At 43.4% G+C, this 23334-nt stretch overlaps 1 protein-coding gene across 6 annotated transcripts in view; it reads left to right on the top strand.

Annotated features, from left to right (window-relative positions):
- The window catches only part of mideasb (mitotic deacetylase associated SANT domain protein b), a 116968-nt gene that overhangs the window by 49012 nt on the left and 44622 nt on the right, over positions 1 to 23334 (top strand). For all 6 annotated transcript variants that reach the window (XM_063054026.1, XM_063054061.1, XM_063054032.1 and 3 more), the window contains exons 3-4: positions 13237 to 13518; positions 17965 to 18304. In XM_063054026.1, coding sequence (XP_062910096.1) covers positions 13237 to 13518; positions 17965 to 18304 — 622 coding nt within the window. The remainder of the gene's footprint in view (positions 1 to 13236; positions 13519 to 17964; positions 18305 to 23334) is intronic.

The following is a 23334-nucleotide window of genomic DNA, read 5'->3' as shown; positions in this document are numbered from 1 at the left end:
ATGAATGTCCTTCATGGTTGGAATTGGAGGAAAACTCGGTGAAGGGGTTCTCTTTGGCATCTTTACTGGGAGCTCCTCTTCCCTTTTTGTTTTCTACAATTAGTAGACAAGATTTTAATCCCATTATTAAACATACATTAAGAATTTGGTTTCAGTTTCATAGATTTTTTGAGTTAAATAATTTTATTCTTTCTAGTAATAACCATCTCAATTATTTTTTTAAACCATCAGTTAAGGCCTTTTTAATTTGGAAAACCAAGAGAATAATAACTTCAGATTTGTTTTTAGGGGATTGTTTAATGTCTTTTTCTCAGTTAGTGGATAAATATGATTTATCTAATGCACACTTTTTTGGGTATTTACAAATTAGGAATTTTTTACGTGGTTTGTTACCAAATTACCCTTCTGCTTATCCACCGAATATGACAGATGCTCCCTTTCAGTTTAAACCATTTCGAAAAGGGTTGATAGCTATAATCTATAAACGGTTATTGAATTCATGAGTGATATCTAATGATAAAATTAAACGTTCTTGGGAATCGGAATTTCAAGAGTCATTTTCAGATAATCAATGGAGTAAAATTTTTCATTTGGTTGATAACTCATCTATCTGTGCCTGTCATTCCTTGATACAGTTCAAGGTAGTGCATTGGGCTTATATGTCAAAGGATAAACTAGTGCGTATTTTTTCCAATATTAATCCTATTTGTGACAGATGTAATATTGAGGTGGCCATTTTAACTCATATGTTTTGGTCTTGTATAAAGCTAGATAACTTTTGGAGAGATGTTTTTAAAATGCTTTCAAAAGTCTTGGATCTGGATTTACAGCCTAATTTACTTACGGCAATTTTTGGGATTATCCCATCGGAAGCAGGAAATATTCCTGTTTCCGCTCAATGTATGATAGCCTTTTCAACTTTATTGTCTAGGAGAGCCATTTTACTGAAGTAGAAGGATTCTAATCTACCTACTGTCTTTTATTGGCTTTCCTCCATTACGTCCTGTTTAAATTTAGAGAAAATAAGAAGTCGGACATTTGATACATCCTTTAAATTTGGGTAAATATGGCGACCTTTTATTCTATATTTTCATTTGATTTGATTTATTACTCTTCCAATTATTTTATTTTTTTTGAAGTTTTAGATTCGATCAGAAAGTCTTTCCTTTTTTCTTGGTTGTATCCTCCAAATGGACTGCCCAGTCCCCATTTTTTTTTTAAGTGCAGTGGTTTTTTTTTCCCCCTTTCATTTTAAATTTAAAGTTTTTTTCCCTCTCTTTATGAATTGATAAGAGGAGAATTAGTTGTCCTTTTTAATTATATATTGCATATTTGCTTATTACTATGTATGATTATGATATCTATTTCATCTTTTGTTTATATTGTTGCTGATATGTATTTGAGATAGTTCTCCCCTTGTCTGTATATATGTTTTCTCTAAATCAATAAAAAGATTAATAAAGAAAAAAGAGAACAGTGGTGAACATTACTGATAAGCAGGCATTATTAACCTTTCACTTTTGCTATCATTTTGGAACTGTTACAAGAAGCAAAGAGACCACTATCATCTTTAGCTTTCTTGGCAAATGACTCGAATGTACAATGGTTTTTAAATGCTGCTTTCATCTTCTGGAACTAAGTAATAACATAAATAGCCTTTTCAGGCTGTCTTTTACGGAAGTGTTCCTACAATCTGGATGGTTTCGTGGCTTCATTAGACAGTACAGTATTATAAATCAGACACATAGGGTGTTGCGGATATGATTGGAATGGAATAAAATCATAGGTAACATTGTATTGGCGCACTTCCTGTAGTTTCTGTTTCTTAGAAACATAGAAAATCTACAGCGCAATACAGGCCCTTCGAACCACAATACCATGCCAAACATGTACTTACTTTTGAAATTACCTAGGGCTGGCTGGTGGCGTAGTGGCATCAGTGCTGGACTGCGGGGCAGAGGTTCCGAAGTTCAAACCCAGCCGGCTCCCCCCGGCACGCTTTCCATCCGTGCGGGGTTAAGAGCTGGTGATCTCCTTGGGGGAGAAAAACTCACCCAGCAGAAGGCAGTGGCAAACCACTGCTGTAACTTGCCTCGTACACGAATTCCAACTAGGTCAGAATGGCGTGGGAGGAAGTTGTCTGCTACCCGGAAAAATTCCGGATGCGTCCTGTGTTATTATTTAGGGTTACCATAGCCCTCTAGTTTTCTAAGCTCCAGGTACCTGTCCAGGAGTCTCTTAAAGCACCCTGTCGTATCTGCCTCCACCACCATTGCCGGCAGCCCATTCCATGCACTCACCACTCTCTGCGTAAAAAAAACTTACCCCTGATTTCTCCTCTGTACCTACCTCCAAGCACCTTAAAACTGTGACCTCCAGAGTGTTAGCCATTTCAGCCCTAGGAAAAAGCCTCTGACTATCCACACGATCAATGCCTCTCATCATCTTATACACCTCTATCAGGTCACATCTCATTCTCCGTCTCTCCAAGGAGAAAAGGCCGAGTTCACTCAACCTATTCTCATGCTTCCCAATCCAAGCAACATCCTTGTAAATCTCCTCTGCACCCTCTCTATAGTTTCCATATCCTTCCTCTAGTGAGCTGACCAGAACTGAGCACAGTACTCCAAGTGGGGTCTGACCAGGGTCCTATATAGCTGTAACATTACCTCTCGGCTCTTGAACTCAATCTCACGGTTGATGAAGGCCAATGCACCGTATGCCTTCTTAACCACAGAGTCAACCTGCGCAGCAGTTTTGAGTGTCCTATGAACTTAGACTCCAAGATCCCTTTGATCCTCCACACTGCCAAGAATCATACCATTAATACTATATTCTGCCATCATATTTGACCTACCAAAATGAACCACCTCACACTTATCTGGGTTGAACTTCATCTGCCACTTCTCAGCCCATATTTGCATCCTATCAATGTCCCGCTATAACCTCTGACAGCCCTCCACTCTATCCACAATACCCAAACTTTGTGTCATCAGTGAATTTACTAACCTATCCCCTCCACTTCCTCATCCAGGTCATTTATAAAAATCATGAAGAGAAGGGGTCCCAGAACAGATCCCTGAGGCACACCACTGGTGACCGACCTCCATGCAGAATATGACTCGTCTACAACCATTCTTCGCCTTCTGTGGGCAAACTAATTCTGGATCCACAAAGCAAGGTCCCCTTGGATCCCATGCCTCCTTACTTTCTCAATAAGCCTTGTATGGGGTACCTTATCAAATGCCTTGCTGAAATCCATATACACTACATCTACTGCCTTATCTTTGTCAATGTGTTTATTCACATCCTCAAAAAAATCCAGTCAGGCTCGTAAGGCATGACCTGCTTTTGACAAAGCCATGCTGACAATTCCTAATCATATTATACTTCTCCAAATGTTCATAAATCCTGCCTCTCAGGATCTTCTCCATCAACTGATAGGCAGAGGTAACACTCACTGGTCTATAATTTCCTGGGCTATCTCTACTCCCTTTCTTGAACAAAGGAACAACATCTGCAACCCTCCAATCCTCCGGAACCTCTCCCGTCCCATTGATGATGTAAAGATTATTGCCAGAGGCTCAGCAATCTCCTGCCTTGTCTTCCACAGTAGCCTGGGGTACATCTCACCTGGTCCCAGAGGCTTATCCCTCTTGATGCTTTCCAAAAGCTCCAGCACATCCTCTTTCTTAATGTCTACATGCTCAAGCTTTTCAGCCCGCTTAAAGTCATCCCTACAATCGCCAAGATCCATTTCCATAGTGAATACTGAAGCAAAGTATTTATTAAGTACCTCTGCTGTCTCCTCTGGTTCCATACACTCTTTTCCACTGTCGCACTTGATTGGTCCTATTCTCTCACGTTTTATCCTCTTGCTCTTCACATACTTGTAGAATGCCTTGAGGTTTTCCTTAATCCTGCCCGCCAATGCCTTCTCACGGCCCCTTCTCGCTCTCCGAATTTCATTCTTAAGCTCCTTCCTGCTAGCCTTATAATCTTCTCGATCTCTATCATTACCTAGTTTTTTGAACCTTTTGTAAGCTCTTGTTTTCTTGTCTAGGTTTTCAAAAGCTTTTGTACATCACGGTTCCTGTACCCTACCATCCTTTCCCTGTCTCATTGGAACGTACCTACTCAGAATGCCACACAAATATCCCCTGAACATTGGCCACACTTCTGCCGTACGTTTCCCTGAGAATGTCTGCTCCCAATTTATGCTTCCAAGTTCCTGACTGATAGCTTCATATTTCCCATTACTCCAATTTTCCTGACTTGTCTGTTCCTATCCCTCTCCAATGCTGTGATAAAGGAGATAGAATTGTGATCACTATCTCCAAAATGCTCTCCCACTGAGAGACTTGACACCTGACCAGGTTCATTTCCCAATACCAGATCAAGTACAGCTTTTCCTCCTGCAGGTTTATCTACATATTGTGTCAGGAAGCCTTCCTGAACACACCTAACAAACTCCACCCCATCTGAACCCCTTGCTCTATGGAGACGTCAATCAATGCTGGGGAAATTAAGATCTCCCATCTCAACAATCCTGTTATTATTGCACATTTAGATTAGAATTAAAGGCTTCACCAGCTTCAGACTCGTAGAGATCGTGCCATACGTATTTATCCATCCTTAATGAGGCTAAATTAAAGTAAAAAAAATTGAACCAAGCTGGGAATGCCTATCAGATGTTGACAATGGCAGTGAGTTGAAACAGATGGAACGCAAATGAACAGTGAGGCGAAGATGAAGACAATCACAACAGTGAAAATTACATTGACAAGGATTCAGATTGGAATCTGAATTAGTCAGAATAGAGCTGGTGTTTGGCAAGCTAGTTTTATACTAATCCAGTTGGTGTGGTGGTAAGGTCCCCAGAGATGGTTCTTGACTGCATATATGAAGCCTAGGTCACTTTGAACACCTTGAGGAATCCTCAGGTTTGGCAGGTTCACTGATTGGCTTTATTTCACCGTTTGCTTCTGGCCAGCGCTGTATTGTTGCGCGACCGGTTTTCTGTAGGTCTGTAGAGAAAGTTGAGAGGGTGTACTTGATTCACCAATTGTTAAATTGCATGAACTCATTCCATGCTGCGAATCAAGGGGAACTGTTGAGCACCTTGGTTGCTAATGTATCCATCCACAATTATGTCTGTCTGGTTGGTAAGGTTGGATGAGGTTGCCAATTTTCAGGTGGGTTGTGATGACGAGTGTTCACCGCTGCAGAGCTGTGGTCCTAGTGCCTCATCCCATTTTTTTCACTCCAGTGGTCGGTCTGGTTTTGTCTTGTGCCACAAGTTAGGGCACTGCTCCCACCCCCCCAGCCCAACAATCTTGAACACCCCCTGACAACTTCTACTTCTCCTAACACCCCCATTGGGAATCACTGTGGTAGCCTCTGGATTAATCCTCTGGTAATCTAACACCACACACCAGTAGTTTGTGTAGTTTCATTGAAAAATGCAGATGTTGAAAATCTGAGATCGAAATGGGATACTGAAGGTACTGTGCTCAGGCAGCTCTGACGGAGAGAAGAGTCAGTTTTTGATGGCATATCATCAGAGAATGGGATGGCTAGAGAGAACAAGGGGCATGTCTGTAATCTCTCTCTCTGGCTATCCATCCCATAGGATGATGATGGTTCCTTTCAGTCAGTTAGTGGGGTGGTACCCCACTCCTCAGAAAGGAACAGCGTGTGCGAGAGTGGATTTTAGGTGAGTAGGGGGTTGCACAGGTCCAGACCCACCCTCTCGACATCTCCTCCCGGATCCAGCGACATGGTGGGGTCGAAGACGGCTGGGGGAAGTTCTGTTGCAGTGAATGGCCAGACTAAGTTTCTATGCAAGGGATGCCCTTTCCACGTTTCACGGCACGTATTTGCTAGATGGCCGTTGACCCTACAAGAGGGTTCATCTGCCCTTTGACAGGTCTTGTTTCTCGTCCTGCAGGATGTCTAGTCTCTCTCCTCACCAGGCAAGCCCAGTGGGGGAGCCGGTTTAGTCGCCGACCACCCAACCATGCGACAGGTAGTACTGGGTTACATGGTTCCAGTAGCACTCAGATGAGTGACCTGACCTGAAATAGATCTGTAATAGGTTGAGGATTAATACTGTCCACGCGTTAGCAATGCTGTTGTTGCTACCCAAAAGGCAGCGTTAAATGCTTGTTAATTGTAGTTAATTTGTCTGGAGGACTGTAAGTGAAGGATAGAAAGATGAGAGCAGAGGGAGAAGAAAAAATAACAGCACTAGAACAATGAGATGCAGAACTCATGAACTGCTGGAAATAATCAACAGATCAAGCAGCATCTGCGGAGTGAGAAACTAAGTCACTGTTACACGTAGGTAACTATAAAAACTCTTCAGTTCTGACACCAGTTGATTACCTGAAATCGTAGCGTCTCAAGGGCTGCAATGTGTCTAGACTTTGTTCCTCAAGCTTGCTGGAACAGTCGGAGAGGGAGTGGAATGGAAAATTAAAATGACAGGCACATAGAAGTTTGGTGTCACTGTTGTTGACTGTTTCTGTCTTTGCAGATGTACTGCTTCATTTATCGTTTTCTGTAAAAGTTTAGCTCCATTTAGTTACCTGGGCCACTTGACTGATGCTAAAGAAAGGTGGGAGTAGGAGGAAACTGTGCACCATCGCAGCCCCAGACTTTATGGTGTGAATGAAAATTAGTGTGGCTGTTACCTAGCCCCAGAACATTGTTCCAAGAACTTACCAGGAGAATTTCCAAATCACTTATCTTAAGTTGCTTTATTAATAAATTTCCCTCTTTCACTAGATCAAAATTGGGGATGTTTAGAGGTAATTGTACCATGCTTAATCCTGTTTGCAATTTGTGAACTGAGAATTTGGTCCTCACCTGTAGAAGTAAGATCTGAACAACATCGGGTATGGAGTGATAATTGTCTGATAATGCTGGTGCCAGACATTGACAGTTTCCGACAAGAGAGACTGGAGATCTCTCTTGACTTCCAACTGTAGTACCATCACAGGGATCTGAACATACCCAGGATTTACTGCCTGCCCCTTGAGAAGGTGATTGTGAACCATCTTGAGCTATTACTGCCCTTTTGGCTAAGGGAAATACCAGGATTTGGATCCAGTGACAATGAAGGAAAAGCAATGCATTTTTCAGTCTGAATGGAGTTTTGCTTTGAAGGAGATTGGTCCCATGCACGTGCTACCTTTGTGCAAGTGCAAGTTTGCAAGGTGCCAGAAATTCTGTGGTTACAAAAGCTGTGTTTCCTAGGATGAGTTGCTGACTTCATGACTTCCAAAACCCCAACACCATCTACAGAATGTAAGTGAGGAATGGGGTAGAATAATGAGCATTCACTTGGTTGAATTTCTTTCTATTCAAAGGCTGTGGGCTTCAGCATATAATTGTCCATCCCTGGTCCCAAGATGCCTTTTGAACAGCTGCATTTTTACGGTGTGGGCACACCTATGGTACTGTTGGGAAAGAACGTTTCAGGATCTTGACCCAGTGACGATGAAGGAATGGTGATTAAAATGGTGATTAAACTTCCCTACCTTTTTGATGCCGTGAATCCCTCCCATTAACAAAGAGGTCTGTGGATCCCAGGTTGGGAACCCCTGTTCCAGGTGCTGTTTCCAACTTTTGCCACCTCCAGTTGGTGGAGCTTGTGGGTTTGGAAGGTGCTGTCTGGGTGTCTCGATGAGTTACTGCAGTGTTTCCTGTAGATGGTAGAAACTTCTATGACTGTGAATCAGTGGTGGAGTGAGAGATGGTTGTGGATGTGATACTACCACTGGGCTGCTATGTTCTGTATGATGTTGAGCTTCCTGAATGTTGTTGAAACTACACTAATTCAGGCAAGTGGAGTATGCTTTATTGCACTCCTGTCGAGCTTTGTAACTGGTTTGCAGGTTTTGGAGGTTACTCTGTGCAATACTCATCACAGGATTCCTTGCCTCTGAGCTGCTCTTGCAGTCACATTGTACATTCGGCTACCTCAGTAAGTTACTGGGGTTCTGAGCATAACACTGAAGCATCGATCGTGGGAGAACTTACTGACAGTAATGCTGTTTATTGAGTGTCGGGGTGATCAGAGTTTTTTGTCATTGACACTGGCACTTGTGTGGTGGCAGTGTCAGTTGCCAGCTCTTAGCCCAGGCTGGGTATTGACTGGCACTTGTGTGGTGGCAGTGTGTACAAAGTTTCCTTCCTACGGTGGGAAACTTTGTCACATGGTGTGAGCAGAATTATCTGCAGCTTAATGTGAAAAAGAGTAAGGAGCTGGTGGTAGACCTGAGGAGAGCTAAGGTACCGGTGACCCCTGTTTCCATCCAGGGGGTCAGTGTGGACATGGTGGAGGATTACAACTACCTGGCAATACGAATTTACAATAAACTGGACTGATCAAACAACACTGAGGCTGTCTACAGGAAGGGTCAGAGCCATCTCTATTTCCTGAGGAGACTGAGGTCCTTTAACATCTGCCGGACGATGCTGAGGATGTTCTACGAGTCTGTGGTGGCCAGTGCTATCATGTTTGCTGTTGTGCGCTGGGGCAGCAGGCTAAGGGTAGCAGACACCAACAGAATCAACAAACTCATTCGTAAGGCCAGTGATGTTGTGGGGATGGAACTGGACTCTCTCACGGTGGTGTCTGAAAAGAGGATGCTGTCCAAGTTGCATGCCATCTTGGTTAATGTCTCCCATCCACTACATAACGTACTGGGTGGGCACAGGAGTACATTCAGTCAGAGACTCATTCCTCCAAGATGCAGCACAGAGCGTCATAAGAAGTCATTCCTGCCTGTGGCCATCAAACTTTACAACTCCTCCCTTGGAAGGTCAGACACCCTGAGCCGATAGGCTGGTCCTGGACTTATTTCATAATTTACTGGCATAATTTACATATTACTAGTTAACTATTTATTACTATTTTTCTATTACTATTCTATTACTATTTATTATTTCCATGACTATTACTATTTACTAATAGTAGTATTACTATTACTATTTATGATGCCACTGTAACGAAAACCAATTTCCCCCGGGATCAATAAAGTATGACTATGCATGGTGGCAGTGTCAGTTGCCAGCTCTTAGCCCAGGCTGGATATTCACTGCTTTGTTATCTGGAGAGTCGTGAATAGAACTGAACATCAAGCACTAAATTTATTTGCCATATACGTTTACATGTGTTAGAAAGCTGCTGTGATGTGTAGGCCTGACATGTAACAAAATACAACAATGTTCAACAGTTATAAAGAATATGGAATACATTTGCCAAAATACATAAATGCTAGCATGTGTTTGCAATGTAAACAGCATTATAGAAAGTGTTTGCTGTGCAGTGATTGAAGTAATAGAGGTGGGTGGGGTAGGTGGCTAGCTAGAATAGTTGATCAGATTAACTGCCTGGGTGCAGACACTTTTAAGATGGTCAGAAGGGAGCTTTAGAAAAATGTGGTTTCCTGGATGTGTAGTATCTGCAGTGATCACTCCTGCCTGCTTCTTTATCCTGGACACATAGTGATGTTTATCTGTAGCTACGAACCTTTTCTGCTGCCGTGAGCTTGCTGTGGTTTCCTGATACTGTGAGGGAATGCTGCACCAGACTCGACAGCACTGCCTGATGTGAGGGTACTTGCTGTGATGGCAGTCTAGAGCTGCACCAGAGCGTTCTGGTGAAGATGGGATTTTACCAACTGCCTCAACATTGGGTAATGGTTGACAGACATCCCCGCTTATGACCTTGAGGTCAAAGGATGAAGTAGCTGACTGATTGGATCTAGTGTACTACCCTGAGGAACTTCTGGAGAAATGTCCTGTGGCTGAGGTGACTAATCTCTAACCACTCTTTGAATTACGGAGGACAGCATGTGTATAAATGTCTCTCTCCAGCAGACTTCACCATGATCATCATAACTCCAGTATTTCCACTATTTTTTTAATGTTTCTTAATTGTACATATGATTTTTTTCTGTTCTATCAGTGAGCAGCAGTGAACCATCTGATTGGCCTATCAGGATTCTCTTTGGGAACTAGTTGACTTGATCAGCATTTCTGATCTGGCTGTTCACGATTGCACTTCATTAAAAAAAACACAACCTAGGTGTGATTCCAACCAGTGGAGGGGTTTCCCTGTGATTCTCATGACTTCTAGATAACATACTCAATCAAAAGCTGCCTTGATGCCAAGGGTTCACTTGGGGTGCAGCTCTAAAAACATTCCTGAAGCATAGCAGACCAATTGAGAAGCACATTGCAGTCCCTTAGCTTCTCATAAACTGGCTGCATTGTTGACCGTCGACAGTATCAAAGCCAAGGATTCTATTGAGGACAGCAGATTTATGGGATCCCCAACTCTTGCAGTTGTACATCTTCACTTGAAGGCATATTACTGTTTGTTCATTAATGCTGGGCTGGGTCAGAATCCAAATTCTCCCCATGTGATAGCAGTGGAGGGGACCCTTCACCACGTGGATAGTAGCAGTTCAGCACCATCATATTCAGTGCAGCATCGGAGGTAGTCTGTCAGGCCCATGCCAACTCCAGAGAGGTGGTCCCATTTCCCTCTGCTCCTGTGACTTTCCAAAGGCCGTAATGTTCCTTGCCAGTACACTAATGACAAAAGTATAAAAATACCAAATGTAAAGTCATAGAATAAATCTTGCACTTCTGTGGAACCAATGTAAAGCCAAAAATATTGTGGTTGCCAATGAATTAAAACAAAAGTTTAGGAGAAGTTTCTTTGCCCAGGGAATAACACAATTTTTAAAGAAGTTAGTCAGTATTCATTTAAGGGAAAGCTAAATTAGTCCAGGAAAGTGAGAAGTTTGGGCTGTTTGTAATAGACTGATGTGAAGTATACTGGGAGGGACATGTGGAGCGTAATCACTTTCACTCTGTTCAAAGTAAAATTTATTATCAGAGTACATACACGTCACCACATTCAACCCTGAGATTCTTTTTCTACAGGCATACTTAGCAAATCTATAGAACAATAACTATAAACTGCAAACAAACTGTACAAATACAGATATAAATTGTTGTTCGTTCATCGTCGTCATTGATGAAGACCTCGACACCATTGATGGTGTCGAGACTAGCGTGTGATTTGGATTTAAGTGAGGGAGAGTTGTGCAACGTCAGCCTCACTCTCTCTTCCCAATTCCCATCTGGATCCAGTGGCAAGACCGAGTCGAGATGGCTGGAGATGGGACTAGGCGAAGTGGATGACAAGAAAGACAGACAGAAAGAAATAAAGAAAGAAAGAGAAAGAAAGAAAGAAAGACAAAACTAAATAATAAGCATGAAATATTACGGAGTCCTTAAATGTGCATAAGTATCCCCTTTTGTTCAAGAACCTGATGGTTGAGGAGTAGTAACTGATCCTGAACCTGATGGTGTGAGTCCTGAGGCACCTGTACCTTTTACCTGATGGCAGCAGAGAGAAAAGAGCATGGCCTGGGTGGTGACAATGGCTGGTTGCTGCTTTCCTACAGCAACGTTTGGTATAGATGTGATTGGGAGGGTTTTACCCGTGATGGCACAGTACTATCTTTTGTAGGATTTTCCACTCAAAGGCATTGGTGTTCCCACACCAGGCTGTAATACAGCCAGTCAGTACACTTTCCACCACACATATATAGAAGTTTGCCAAGGGTTTTTTTTTAGATTATGAAGACACGTAGTCCTCTTTTATTGTCATTTAGTAATGCATGCATTAAGAAATGATACAATATTTTCTCCGGTGCGATATCACAAAACACAGGACAGACCAAGACTGAAAAAACTGACAAAACCACATAATAATAACATATAGTTACAACAGTGCAACAATACCATAACTTGATGAAGAAGTCCATGAGCACAGTAAAAGTTCAAAGTCTCTCAAATGTCCCACATCTCACACAAGCGGGAGAAGGAAGAACTCTCCCTGCCATGCCGACCACAGTCCGACTCTGAGTCATCCGAAAACTTTGAGCTCTGATCAGCTCTCCGACACCGAGTACTGAGCGCCAGCTCTGTCTGAACGATTTGACCTCAACCTTGGTTGCCAACAGCAGGCAAAGCCGGGGATTTTGAGGCCTAGTAATGACAGCAGCGAACGAGCGTTTCAGAAATTTCTCCAGATGTTCCTCTGTGCTTTCACATCCATTCTCCATCAAATCAGAATTGTCCACGGCCCCTATTTAACAGATACAATATCATTTTTCACCGGAGGGCTGCGCACGTGTGCGATGCGCTGCTCTCTCTCCTCCCGTAATAGGTTTTTGATGACATGCTGAACCTCTGCAGACTCCTAAGGAAGTAGAGGCGTTGTTGTGCTTTCTTTGCAATTATATTTATATGATGGGCCCAGGACAGGTTCTCTGACATAGTGACACTCACAACACGCTGGAGGAAATCAGCAGGTCGGGCAGCATCTGTGGAAAAGATCGGTCGACGTTTCGGGCTGGAGCCCTTCGGGGCCGAAACATCGACCGATCTTTTCCACGGATGCTGCCCCACCTGCTGAGTTCCTCCAGCGTGTTGTGAGTGTTGCTTTGACCCCAGCATCTGCAGATTATTTTGTGTCTCTGACATAGTGACACCCAGGAACTTAAAGTGATTGACCCTCTGCACCTCTGACACTCTGATGATTGATTACTGGCTGATGGACCTCTGGTTTTCCTCTTCTGAAGTCTACAGTCTGTTCCTTAGTGTTATTGACATTGAGTGAGAGGTTGTTGTTATTACATCACCTAGCCAAGTTTTCAACCTCCCTGTTGTATTCTGATTCATCACCACCTTTGATACTGCCACAACAGTGATGCTATCAGCAAATTTGTATATGGTGTTGGAGCTGTACTTAGCCACACAGTTTAGGTGTAAAGCACGTAAAGCAGGGGGCTAAGTACACATTTCCAGGGTGCTCATGTGCTGCATCAGTCTGTACAAACCTTGCTCTAAACTGCACAGCTAGTAGGGCCAGTAGTAACTGCAGCAACTCAAGTTCAATCCTGAGCTCAGATATTGTTTGTGTGGAGTTTGCAAGTTGAGCACTGCAAATTATTCTGAGGCTGTCAAGTATCAGGAAGGTGGACAGGGATAGGGAAAAAGTTGAAAGACGTGTTTGTAGGGAAATAAGTGGGGGCATGGAACTGGTGGAAATATTCTGAATGATGGATGAGCAGATCAGCATCCCATGACGTTAGTAAATGTGAGAATGTCAGCTCTGAGAAGACATGTTGTCTTTGCTTTCAGACTCAGGAGAATGATCCCCAGGAGGAGAGGAAGGGGATGTCAGAGCACTTGAAGGATACGGGCACTCTGGCAGAAGGTGCTCCAGCTGTAGGCCGGCTGGATGACAGCTGCCTGATACCACTGGTCATACCCGTGTCGGTGCCCGTCAGAAACATCAACCAAAAAGGAGGAGAAGAATCTCAAACGAACCCGTCAACTGAAGGTGACCTGTCCGAGCTGAATTCCTCTCCACTGACCACCCGCAAGCGCAGATTGAGTCGAGGTTCTGGGCCCTCCATGCAGGTAATATAGTTTCACGCCAATCTCATGTTGATGCAGTACTTCAAACATAGCTATTTGGGTAGTGTGCATTATCAGCTTGAAATCCGACATAGAGCCAATGTAAAGAGACTAGGATAAGTGATTTGCAGTTTGGCTTTTACACTCAGATTATTTGTCAGCTTTTGCCTGTTTATGTATAGTTATTTGTAAATTCTGTTGTATTTCTTCCCTCCCCCGCCCCATAAGTACTTGCAAGAAAATGAATCTCAGGGTAGTGTATGGTAATATATAGGTACTTCGATAATAAATTTACTTTGAAGAGGGAAACTTTAAACAGCATCTGAAATTTGGAGATGGCTGTGAGGAAATGAGGGAGGGATGTTTGAAGTGAGATGCTAGAATGATAAATGGACAGGTTTCACTCAGCACTACATAGATCTGTGCAAATCTTCCTCTGGTTGACAGATTGTCACAGCGAGTAGAGCTACTGCCTCACAGCTGCAGCTACACAGGTTCAGTCCCGACCTTGGGTTTTGCCTGTGTGGAGTTTGCACACTCCTCCTGACCGTGCGCTTGCACGTCCCAGTGACGTGTCACTAAGTTAGTTGACAATGGCAAATTAGCGGAAGGATGTCAGTAGTATAGAGAAGGTGGGTGAGGTAAGACAATGTATCGGTATCACAGTGGAGTAAAGGGAATTACAGAGGCATGAGAGGGAAATTGGCCAGAACTGATTGGAAAAGAACTCTGGCAGGGATGATGGCAGAGGTGCAATGGCTGGAATTTCTGGAAGCAACTTGGAAGGTGTAGGATATATGCATCCAAAGAGGAAGAGGTATTCTAAAGGAAAGATGACACAACTGTGGCTAGCAAGAAGTAAAAGCTAACATAATAGCTAAAGAGAGGGCATATAATAGAACAAAAATTAGCGGGAAGTTAGAGGATGGGGAAGCTTTTAAAAACGAACAGAAGGCAACTAAAAAGGTCATTAAGAAGGTAAAGATGGAATATGAAAGTAAACTAGCCAATGATGTTAAAGAGGATACCAAAAGTTTCTTCGGATACATAAAGTGTAAAAGAGAGGCAGGAGTGGATATCAGACCACTGGAAGATGATGCTGGAGAGGTACTAATGGGGGACAGTGAAATTTTGCATCAGTCTTCACTATGGAAGATACTGCAGTATGGTGGAAGTACCAGGTGCCAGGGGCATGAAGTGTGTGAAGTTATCATAACTAGAGAGAAGGTTCTTGGGAAACTGAAAGGTCTTAAGGTAGATAAGTCACCTGGACCAGATGTGTGCACCCCAGAGTTCTAAAAGAGGTAGCTGAAGAGATTTGGGGCATTAGAAATGATTTCTCAGAAAGCACTCGATTCGGTAATGGTTCTGGAAGACTGGAAAATTGCAAATGTCAATCCACCCTTCAAGAAGGGAGGGAGACAGAAGAAAGGAAACTATAGGCCAGTTAGTCTGACCTCAGTGGTTGGGAAGATGTTGGAGCTGATTATTAAGGATGATGTTTCGGGGTACTTGGAGGCACATGAGAAAATAGGCTATAGTCAGCATGGTTTCCTCAAGGGAAAACCTTGCCTGGCAATTCTGTTGGAATTCTCTGAAGAACTAATAAGCAGGGTAGACAAAGTAGAGTCGGATGATGTTGTGTACTTGGATTTTCAGAAGGCTTTGACAAGGTGCCACACACGAGACTGCTAAACAAGCTACGAGCCCAAGGTATTAAAGGAAAGATTCTAGCATGGATAAAGCAGTGGCTGCTGGCAGGAGGCAAAGTGTGGGAATAAAGGGAACCTTTGCTGGTTTGCTGCTGGTGACTATTGGTGTTCCACAGGGGTCTGTGTTGGGACTGATTATATTTACGTTATATGTCACTGATTTGGATGATGGAATTGATGGCTTTGTTGCAAAGTTTGCAGATGATATGAAGATAGGTGGAGGGGCAAGTAGTTTTGAGGAAATAGGCTACAGAAGGATTAGGAGAATAGGCAAAGAAATGGTAGATGGAATATTGTGTTGGGAAGTGTTTGGTCATGCACTTTGGTAGTAGAAATGAAAGGGTTGACTATTTTCTAAATGGAGAGAAAATGAAAAAAAATCTGAGGTGCAAAGGGACTTGGGAGTCCTTGTGCAGGATTCCCTAAAAGTTAATTTGCAGGTTGAGTCTGTGGTGAGGAAGGCAAATGTGATGTCAGCATTCATTTCAAGAGGACTAGAATATAGAAGCAAGGATGTAATGTTGAGACTTTATAAAGCACTAGTGAGGCCTCACTTGGAGTATTGTGAGCAGTTTTGGGCCCCTTATCTTGGAAAGGCTGTGCTGAAACTGGAGAGGGTTCAAAGGAGATTCACAAAAATGATTCCAGGATTGACTAGCTTCCCACTTGAAGAGTGTTTGATGGCTCTGGGCCTGTATTCACTAGAATTCAGAAGAATGAGGGGTGACCTTATTGAAACCTATCGAATAGTGAAAGGCCTTGTTGAGTGGATGTTTCCTATGGTGGGAGAATCTAAGACCAGAGGAGACAGCCTCAAATTAGATGGGTGTCCTTCTAGAATGGAGATGAGGAATTTATTTCTCCAGAGAGTGGTGAATCTGTGGAATTCTTTGCCATGGACAGGAGGCCAAATCCTTATCTATGTTTAAGGCAGAGGTTGATGGTTTCTGATTTCGTCAGGGTATGAAGGGATATGGGGAGAAGGCAGGAGATTGGGGCTGAGAGGGAAATTGGATCAGTCATGATGAAATATCGGATCAGACTTGATGGGTCAACTGGCCTAATTCTACTCCTATTTTTTTTAAGTGGAAAGGTATATTTGAATATGTTACTGGTAAATGTAATTTTCTGGGGAGTACAGGGAGTTCAGGGTTGCTTTGGAAAGAAGGAAGTGTGGGTAGGGTTGGGAAGGTGGGAAAAGGCAAGGGCATGTCTGGATTTGAAATTAAAAGTAAGCACTTTGAAACTGAGGCTAGGCTACAAAGTGAAAATTGAGGAATTTATTCTGGGTCTGGTCAGGTGCTGTAACATTTAAGAGGAGTTGAAGTGGAGGATGGGAATAGACCAAGAGAGTGTGGAAGTTGTGATAACAGTTGGGGAGGAGAGCTTCAGCAGTAGATGTGCAGATGCTCGAGATGGAAAATATTGTGGAATTGTTTGAATGCTTTATGTTCTTGAACATGGTTAGGTAACAGTTTTTATCCTGTGGTTGTCATAGTTAGCAACTGATTAGCTCCTGTGCTGGGTTTTGGAGGGATTATCTGATGGGGGGGCAGGTGTGGGGTGGAGATTTGCCTTTACCGCAAGGCGCTGCTTCCCTTCGCTGGCATGCAGGCCACCTTGGGCAAGGTGTAGCACCTGTTAGCCCCCAATCAGGATCACTTGAAGCCATGAGAGGAGCACTGACTCCAGGCAGATAATCTCTGAAGAATATTGATAATGGCTGAGGCCACCCGTCTTGTAAAGAAACTGCTCAAAAGAAGGCAATAGTAAACCACTTCTGTAGAAAAATTGGCCAAGAACAATTCTGGTAGTAGACCATGATCACGCACATCATATGACATGGCACGCGATGATGATATCTGAAGGGGTGTTATGATCTGAACAGAGTACCAGTAGACTGATCTGGTGTGGGTTATTCAGCCGAGGAAGAACTGATCAACACATAAAATATACAGGTATTCGTGACTAATGGTTAGTTGCCCCAATAAAGTGACTGTTTATGATGGTCTTGGTACAAGCATACAGGATTTTCCCTCTGAGCTTCTAAGCCAATCACATTATTACCCAGAGTCAATTCATCTGGTACTGCAGTATGAGCATCAGACTGACCCTCTTGTTAAAGTGCACTGTACAGTTGAGGGTTACTGCATTAGTGTTTCCAGGTAACACTTGCCTGATTTCCTTCCCCATCTCATCGTAACCTGGGAAAAATGTTATCTAATGCAGATGATATTTGGTGATTTAAATTGTTGGTCTCAGTAATGGTAACTTTGAAGCCACTGATTTGTTATAAAAGCCCATCTGGTTCTGTAGTTCCCTTGCAGAAAAGGATAGGCCACATGAAGCAGCAGTTTGACTTTGCACGTGAACTGGCGGTTAAATGTCTGTGACTGAACAGTTGAACCTGAGACCATAGGGGTGTCGTTCGAAATGGGTAAAGGACTAGCTACTTTGCTGAGAATCGTAATAGTGTACACATGAACAATTTGAATGTTAGACACTTGCAAGAGTGGTCAATATGTGGAACTAGCTGACAGAGGAAGGTACACTAACAACATTTAAACAATATTTGGATGGGTATATGGATAGGAAAGGTTTAAGGGATTTGTGGGCTGATAGTGCTGGCTTAGACCCGAGTCTTGGGTGGCATAGGCCAGTTGGGCTGAAGAGACTGACCCTGTGTGGCAGGTTTCAGCTGCATCATAACTTCTGTGTGTGATGTCCATTTCTGCAGGAGGTCGAACTCTCCAGAGGTCAGATGAACCTTACAGCCAAACTAAAACGGCGGCCCAGGCCGGAGCCTCTCTTCATTCCACCCAAGCCGCACAACCACGTCTCAGTCATTGCCTACCCACCTGGTACCCTCTATCAGAGCAACCTTCGCTCGCCGGTCAGACTGCCTGAGCACCCTGTGGACAGGAACTTCCAGCCTCCGCCCTACACCCCTCCTCCTATTCTCAGCCCCATGCGCGAGGGCTCAGGACTTTACTTCAATGCCATCTTGTCAGCGTCAACCAACTCATCCCAACCTGTCACCCCAAGGACTACACCCAAATTCTGCCTAAGCCGATCAAGTAAGTTTGATAGATTTTATTTTTCCCTTCAGCGGTAATTGTGTATGTTAAACCTTCCACCTCTAAAAAGAAGGAAAAATAAAGCCTCTCATCTTGAGTAATCGATTACAGTCAAAATAATTTGCATGTGTGCTGTATACTTATAGTATGAGATCCTAAGTTCCAATTTGATCTATCTCCAGTTATCTTGTTCAGCAATCTGCTGGAGGAGCTCAGCAGGTCAGGTAGCATCTGTGGAGGTTTCGGATCAAGACCTGAAATGTCAGCAATCCCCTTCCTCCTGTAGATCCTGCTGAGTTCCTCCAGCGTGCTGATTGTTGTCCAGTTTCCAGCGTTTGCAGTCTCTCGTATATCCCCTCTTGTTCCTTCTGTTCACATCTCCTGCTGTTTTTGTTTCCTTTCTCCTTCCTGCGTTATCTCTACGTCCTACTTTGCCTTTAACTTGATCACCTCATTTTCACCATGGACGTCCAGTTGAATACACTTCTATCTCCCATCAAGAAGGCCTTAAAGCCCGCCACTTCTTTCTGACAATAGTCCTGACCAGTCTTCCTCCACCACCCCCTCCTCTGTCTGGCGGAACTGGTCCTCACACTCAACAACTTCTCTTTTGGCTCCTTCCACTTTCTCCAAAGTCAAGGTGTGGCCATGGGCACCCGCATAGACCCTAGTACGCCTGCCTTTTCATTGGCTATGTACAACAGTTCATTTTCCAGACCTTCTCTGGTAACGCTCCCCAGCTCTTTCTGCATTACATTGACAACTCTAGCTGCTTCCTGCATCCACACTGAGCTCATCAATTTCATCAACTTCCACCCTGCCGTTAAATTCACTTGGTCCATTTCTAACACCTCTGTCCTGTTTCTTCATCTCTCCAACACCATCTCTGGACACAAACTGTATATTGATAAATTTTATCAACTTACCGATTCCCACAACTATCTAGACTCAATCTCTTTCCACCCTGATTCCTGTAAAAATGCTATTCCCTTTTCTCAGTTCCTTTGTCTCTGCCATATCTGTTTCCTGGATGAAGCTTTCCTTTCCAGGACATTAAAGATATCCTCCTCCTTCAAAGAATGGAGATTCCCTTCCTCCACCATAGATGCTGCTCTCACCCACATCTCTTCCATTTCCGGGCATCCGTGCTCACCACATCTTCCCTCTGCCTTAACAGGGATTGTGTTCCTCTTGTTCTCACCCACCACCCATGCACCTCTGCATTCAACACCTTATTCTCCGCCATCTTCAACGGGACCCTACCACCAATTACATCTTCACCACCCCCCCCAGGCGTTCTGCAGGCAATGCTCCCTCCATGATTCCTTTGTCCATTTGTCCCTAATCTTCCTCCTGGCACTTGCCCTACAAGCGGCAGAAATGCTACATCTATCCATTCACCTGTGAATCTGTTGGAGCCGTCTACTGTATCCATTGCTGCCAATGTGGCCTCCTCTACAGATGGTCAGACTCGACATAGATTGAGGGACTGCTTTGTCAATCGCTTTCACTAAATAAATGCCAACATTGCACTTGCCTTCTTTACCACTGACTCAACCTGTAAATTAACCTTCTGGGAGCCTTGCACGAGGACTCCCAAGTCCCTCTGATGTTTGAATTTTCTCCCCATTTAGATGATAGTCTGCACTATTGTTCCTTTTATCAAAATGTATTATCATACATTTCCCAACACTGTATTCCATCTGCCACTTTTTGTCCATTCTTCCAGTTTGTCCAAGTCCTACTGGAATTGCATTGCTTCCTCAGTGCTACCTACACCTCCACCTATCTTCATATCATTTGCAAATTTTGCCACAAAACCATCAATTCCATTATCTAAATCATTGACAAGCAATATTATAAGAAGGCATATGGTGCATTGGCCTTCATCAACCATGGGATTGAGTTTAAGAGCCGAGAGGTAATGTTACAACTAAATAGGACCCTGGTCAGACACCACTTGGAGTACTGTGTTCAGTTCTGGTCACCTCGCTACAGGAAGGATGTGGAAACTATAGCAAGGGTGCAGAGGAGATTTACATGGATGTTGCCTGGATTGGGGAGCATGCCTTATGAGAGTAAGTTGAGTGAACGTGGTCTTCTTTCCTTGGAGCGACGGAGGATGAGAGGTGACCCAACAGAATGTTTAAGATGATGAGAGGCATTGGTCGTGTGGATAGTCAGAGGCTTTTTCCCAGGGCTGAATTGGCTAACACGAGAAGGCACAATTATAAGGTGCTTGGAAGTAGGGACAGAGGAGATGTCAGGGGTAATTTTTATACGCAGTGAGTGGTGAGTGCGTGGAATGGGCTGCCAGTGATGGTGGTGGAGGCGGATACGATAGGGTCTTTTAAGCGATTCCTAGGTAGGTACATGGAGCTTAGAAAAATAGCGAGCTCTGGGTAAATCTAGGTAATTTCTAAAGTAAGTACATGTATGGCACAACATTGTGGGCTGAAGGGCCTGTATTGTGCTGTAGGTTTTCTGTGTTTCTATGTAATATGAAAAGTAGCAGTCCCAATAGAAAAGGCCCCTTTATTCCCACTCACTGCCTCCTGCCCGCGAGCCTTTCCTCTATCCATGCCAGTATCTTTCCTGTAACGCCCCTGGGTTTATCTTGTTAAGCAGCCTCATGTGAGGCACCTTATCAAAGAGCTTTTGAATATCCAAGGAAATGACATCCACTGACTCTCCTTTGTCCACCTTGCTTATTACTTCCTTGAAGAACTCTTCATTAGATTTGTCAGGCAAGATTTCCCTTTACAGAAACCATGCTGACTTTGACTTATTTTATCATTAGTCTCCAAGTATCCTGAAACCTCATCCTTAATAATAGACTTCAACACTTTCCTAGCTGCTGAGGTTAGGCTAACTGACCAATAATTTCCTCTCTTTTGTCTTCCTCCCTTCTTAAAGAGTGGAGTGACATTTTCAATTTTCCAGTCCTCCAGGATCATGCCAGAGTCAAGTGATTCTTTAAAAATCATGACCAATACATCCATTATCTCTTCAGCAACCTGTTTCAGAAATCTGGGATGTAGTCCCAAACACAAAATACCCTGCATAAGCTGGGGTCAAAACAACACACTCAACATGCTGTTTGCCAAAGGGCCTGTATTGTGCTGTAGGTTTTCTGTGTTTCTATATGTCTAACTCTCATTTTCCTTTTATTCTTTATATAACTGAAAAAAACTTGTGGTATCCTGCTTTATTTTATCAGCTTGTTTGCCTTCATATTTTGTCTTTTCCCTTCTTTTAGCTTTTTTCAGTTGCCTTTTGTTGGATTTTAAAAGCTTCCCAATCATCCAACTTCTTACCGATTTTTGCTACCCTTATATGCCCTTTCCTTGGCTTTTATGCAGTCCTTAACTTCCCTTGTCAGTCATGGTTGCCTAGCCCTGCCATTTGAGAATTTATGTGGGGCATAAGTACCCTGTGCCTTGTGAACTAATCCCAGAAACCTCAGCCATCTCTTTTGCTCTGCCATCATCCCCACCAGTACTCTCCTCCAATCCACCTGGGCAATCTACTCTCTTGTGCCTCTGTAATTCTTTATTCCATTGTGATACTGATACATATGATTTGTGCTTCTCCCTCTCAAATTGCAATACGAGTTCCATCATATTATGATCACTGCCTCCTGAGGCTTCCTTTACGTTAAGCTGATTAATAAGATCTGTGTTATAACACAACAGCCAATCTAAGATGGCCTTTCCCTGAGTAGGCTTAAGCACAGGTTGCTCTAAAAAGCCATCTCATAGGCACTCAACAAATTCCCTGTCTTGTCATCCAATACCAACCTGATTTTTCCAATCCCCTTGCATATTGAAGTCCCCTATTACAATTGGGACATTACCCTTATTACGTGCCCTTTCCACAATCTCCTCTCAGGATTGTCAACCTACAATCTGCTGCGTTCCAGAGAATAAAATCCTGGTCTACATAAAATTACCTTGTAATTCAGGCCTTCAAGTCCAGGCAACATAGTGGTAAGTTTTTTAACACCCTGCCATTAGTGTCAAGAAAGATAGGTCTGGTCCTTGGCTTGGGATTCTAAATTGGAGAAAGGCCAATTTTGATGGTATCAGAAATAGCAGGTATAGGCAGGAAGGAGCAGAAGAGTTATTTGAGGAGAATAAGAAATGCAAGAGAAGGAAATGAGGAGGCTAAAAGAAAGCAGGAGGTTGCTGTAGGAGACAAGGTGAAGGTGAATCCCAAGGTCTTCCAGAGATATATTAAGAGCAAAAGGATGGCAAAGGAAGAATAGAGTAGCCATCTAAGCATGGAGCCAAAATGGATTTTTTTGCACCTGTATTTACTTGGGAGATGGACTCAGAGTCTATAGATGTGCGGCAAAGTAGCAGTGAGGTCAGGGACTATAGACAGATTACAGAGGAGGAGCTGGCTTCTGTCTTGAGGCAAATTAGGGTGGAAAAATCCCCAGGGCCTTAGGAGTACAAGTTATACTCACTTGAAAATGGCATCATATGTAGATAGTGATGAAAAAAGTGTTTAGAATGCTGGCCTTCATCAGTCAGGGTGTTGAGACATTATGCTGTAGTTGTATAAGTTATTGATGAGGCCATACTGTTATAGTCACCCTGTTATAGGAAAGTTGTGGCTAAACTGGGAAGTACGGAGAAGGGATTTGAGGATGCTGCCAGGATTTGAGGGCCTGCGTTATGGAGAGTGGTTGGCCAAGCTAGGCCTGTATTTTTTTTGCTTGTAAGAGAACCTTAGCAAGAGAGACATTGGTAAGATGGATTATCACAACAAAACTAAGTGTAGATTTGGGGTGAAAGAGGAAAGAGGGCAACTGAGGGCAACGTTTTTCAGTGCGGTACGTTTATGGAATGAGCTGCCTGTGGAAATGGATGAGGCAAGTACAATAATATCATTTAAAAATCATTTGGGTAGGTACACTGAGGCTAGAGGCCTGGGGAGAAATGGCAAAACACAGGAAATTTAGAGCTAGCTAGTTGGACAACGTTTGGATAGACTTGTTGGGCTGAAGGGCCTATATCTGTTTT

This window comes from Mobula hypostoma, chromosome 1, assembly GCF_963921235.1.
Source record: "Mobula hypostoma chromosome 1, sMobHyp1.1, whole genome shotgun sequence".
In the NCBI taxonomy this organism is placed as follows: Eukaryota; Metazoa; Chordata; class Chondrichthyes; order Myliobatiformes; family Myliobatidae; genus Mobula; species Mobula hypostoma.
This window is presented reverse-complemented; position numbering and strand designations above follow the sequence as displayed.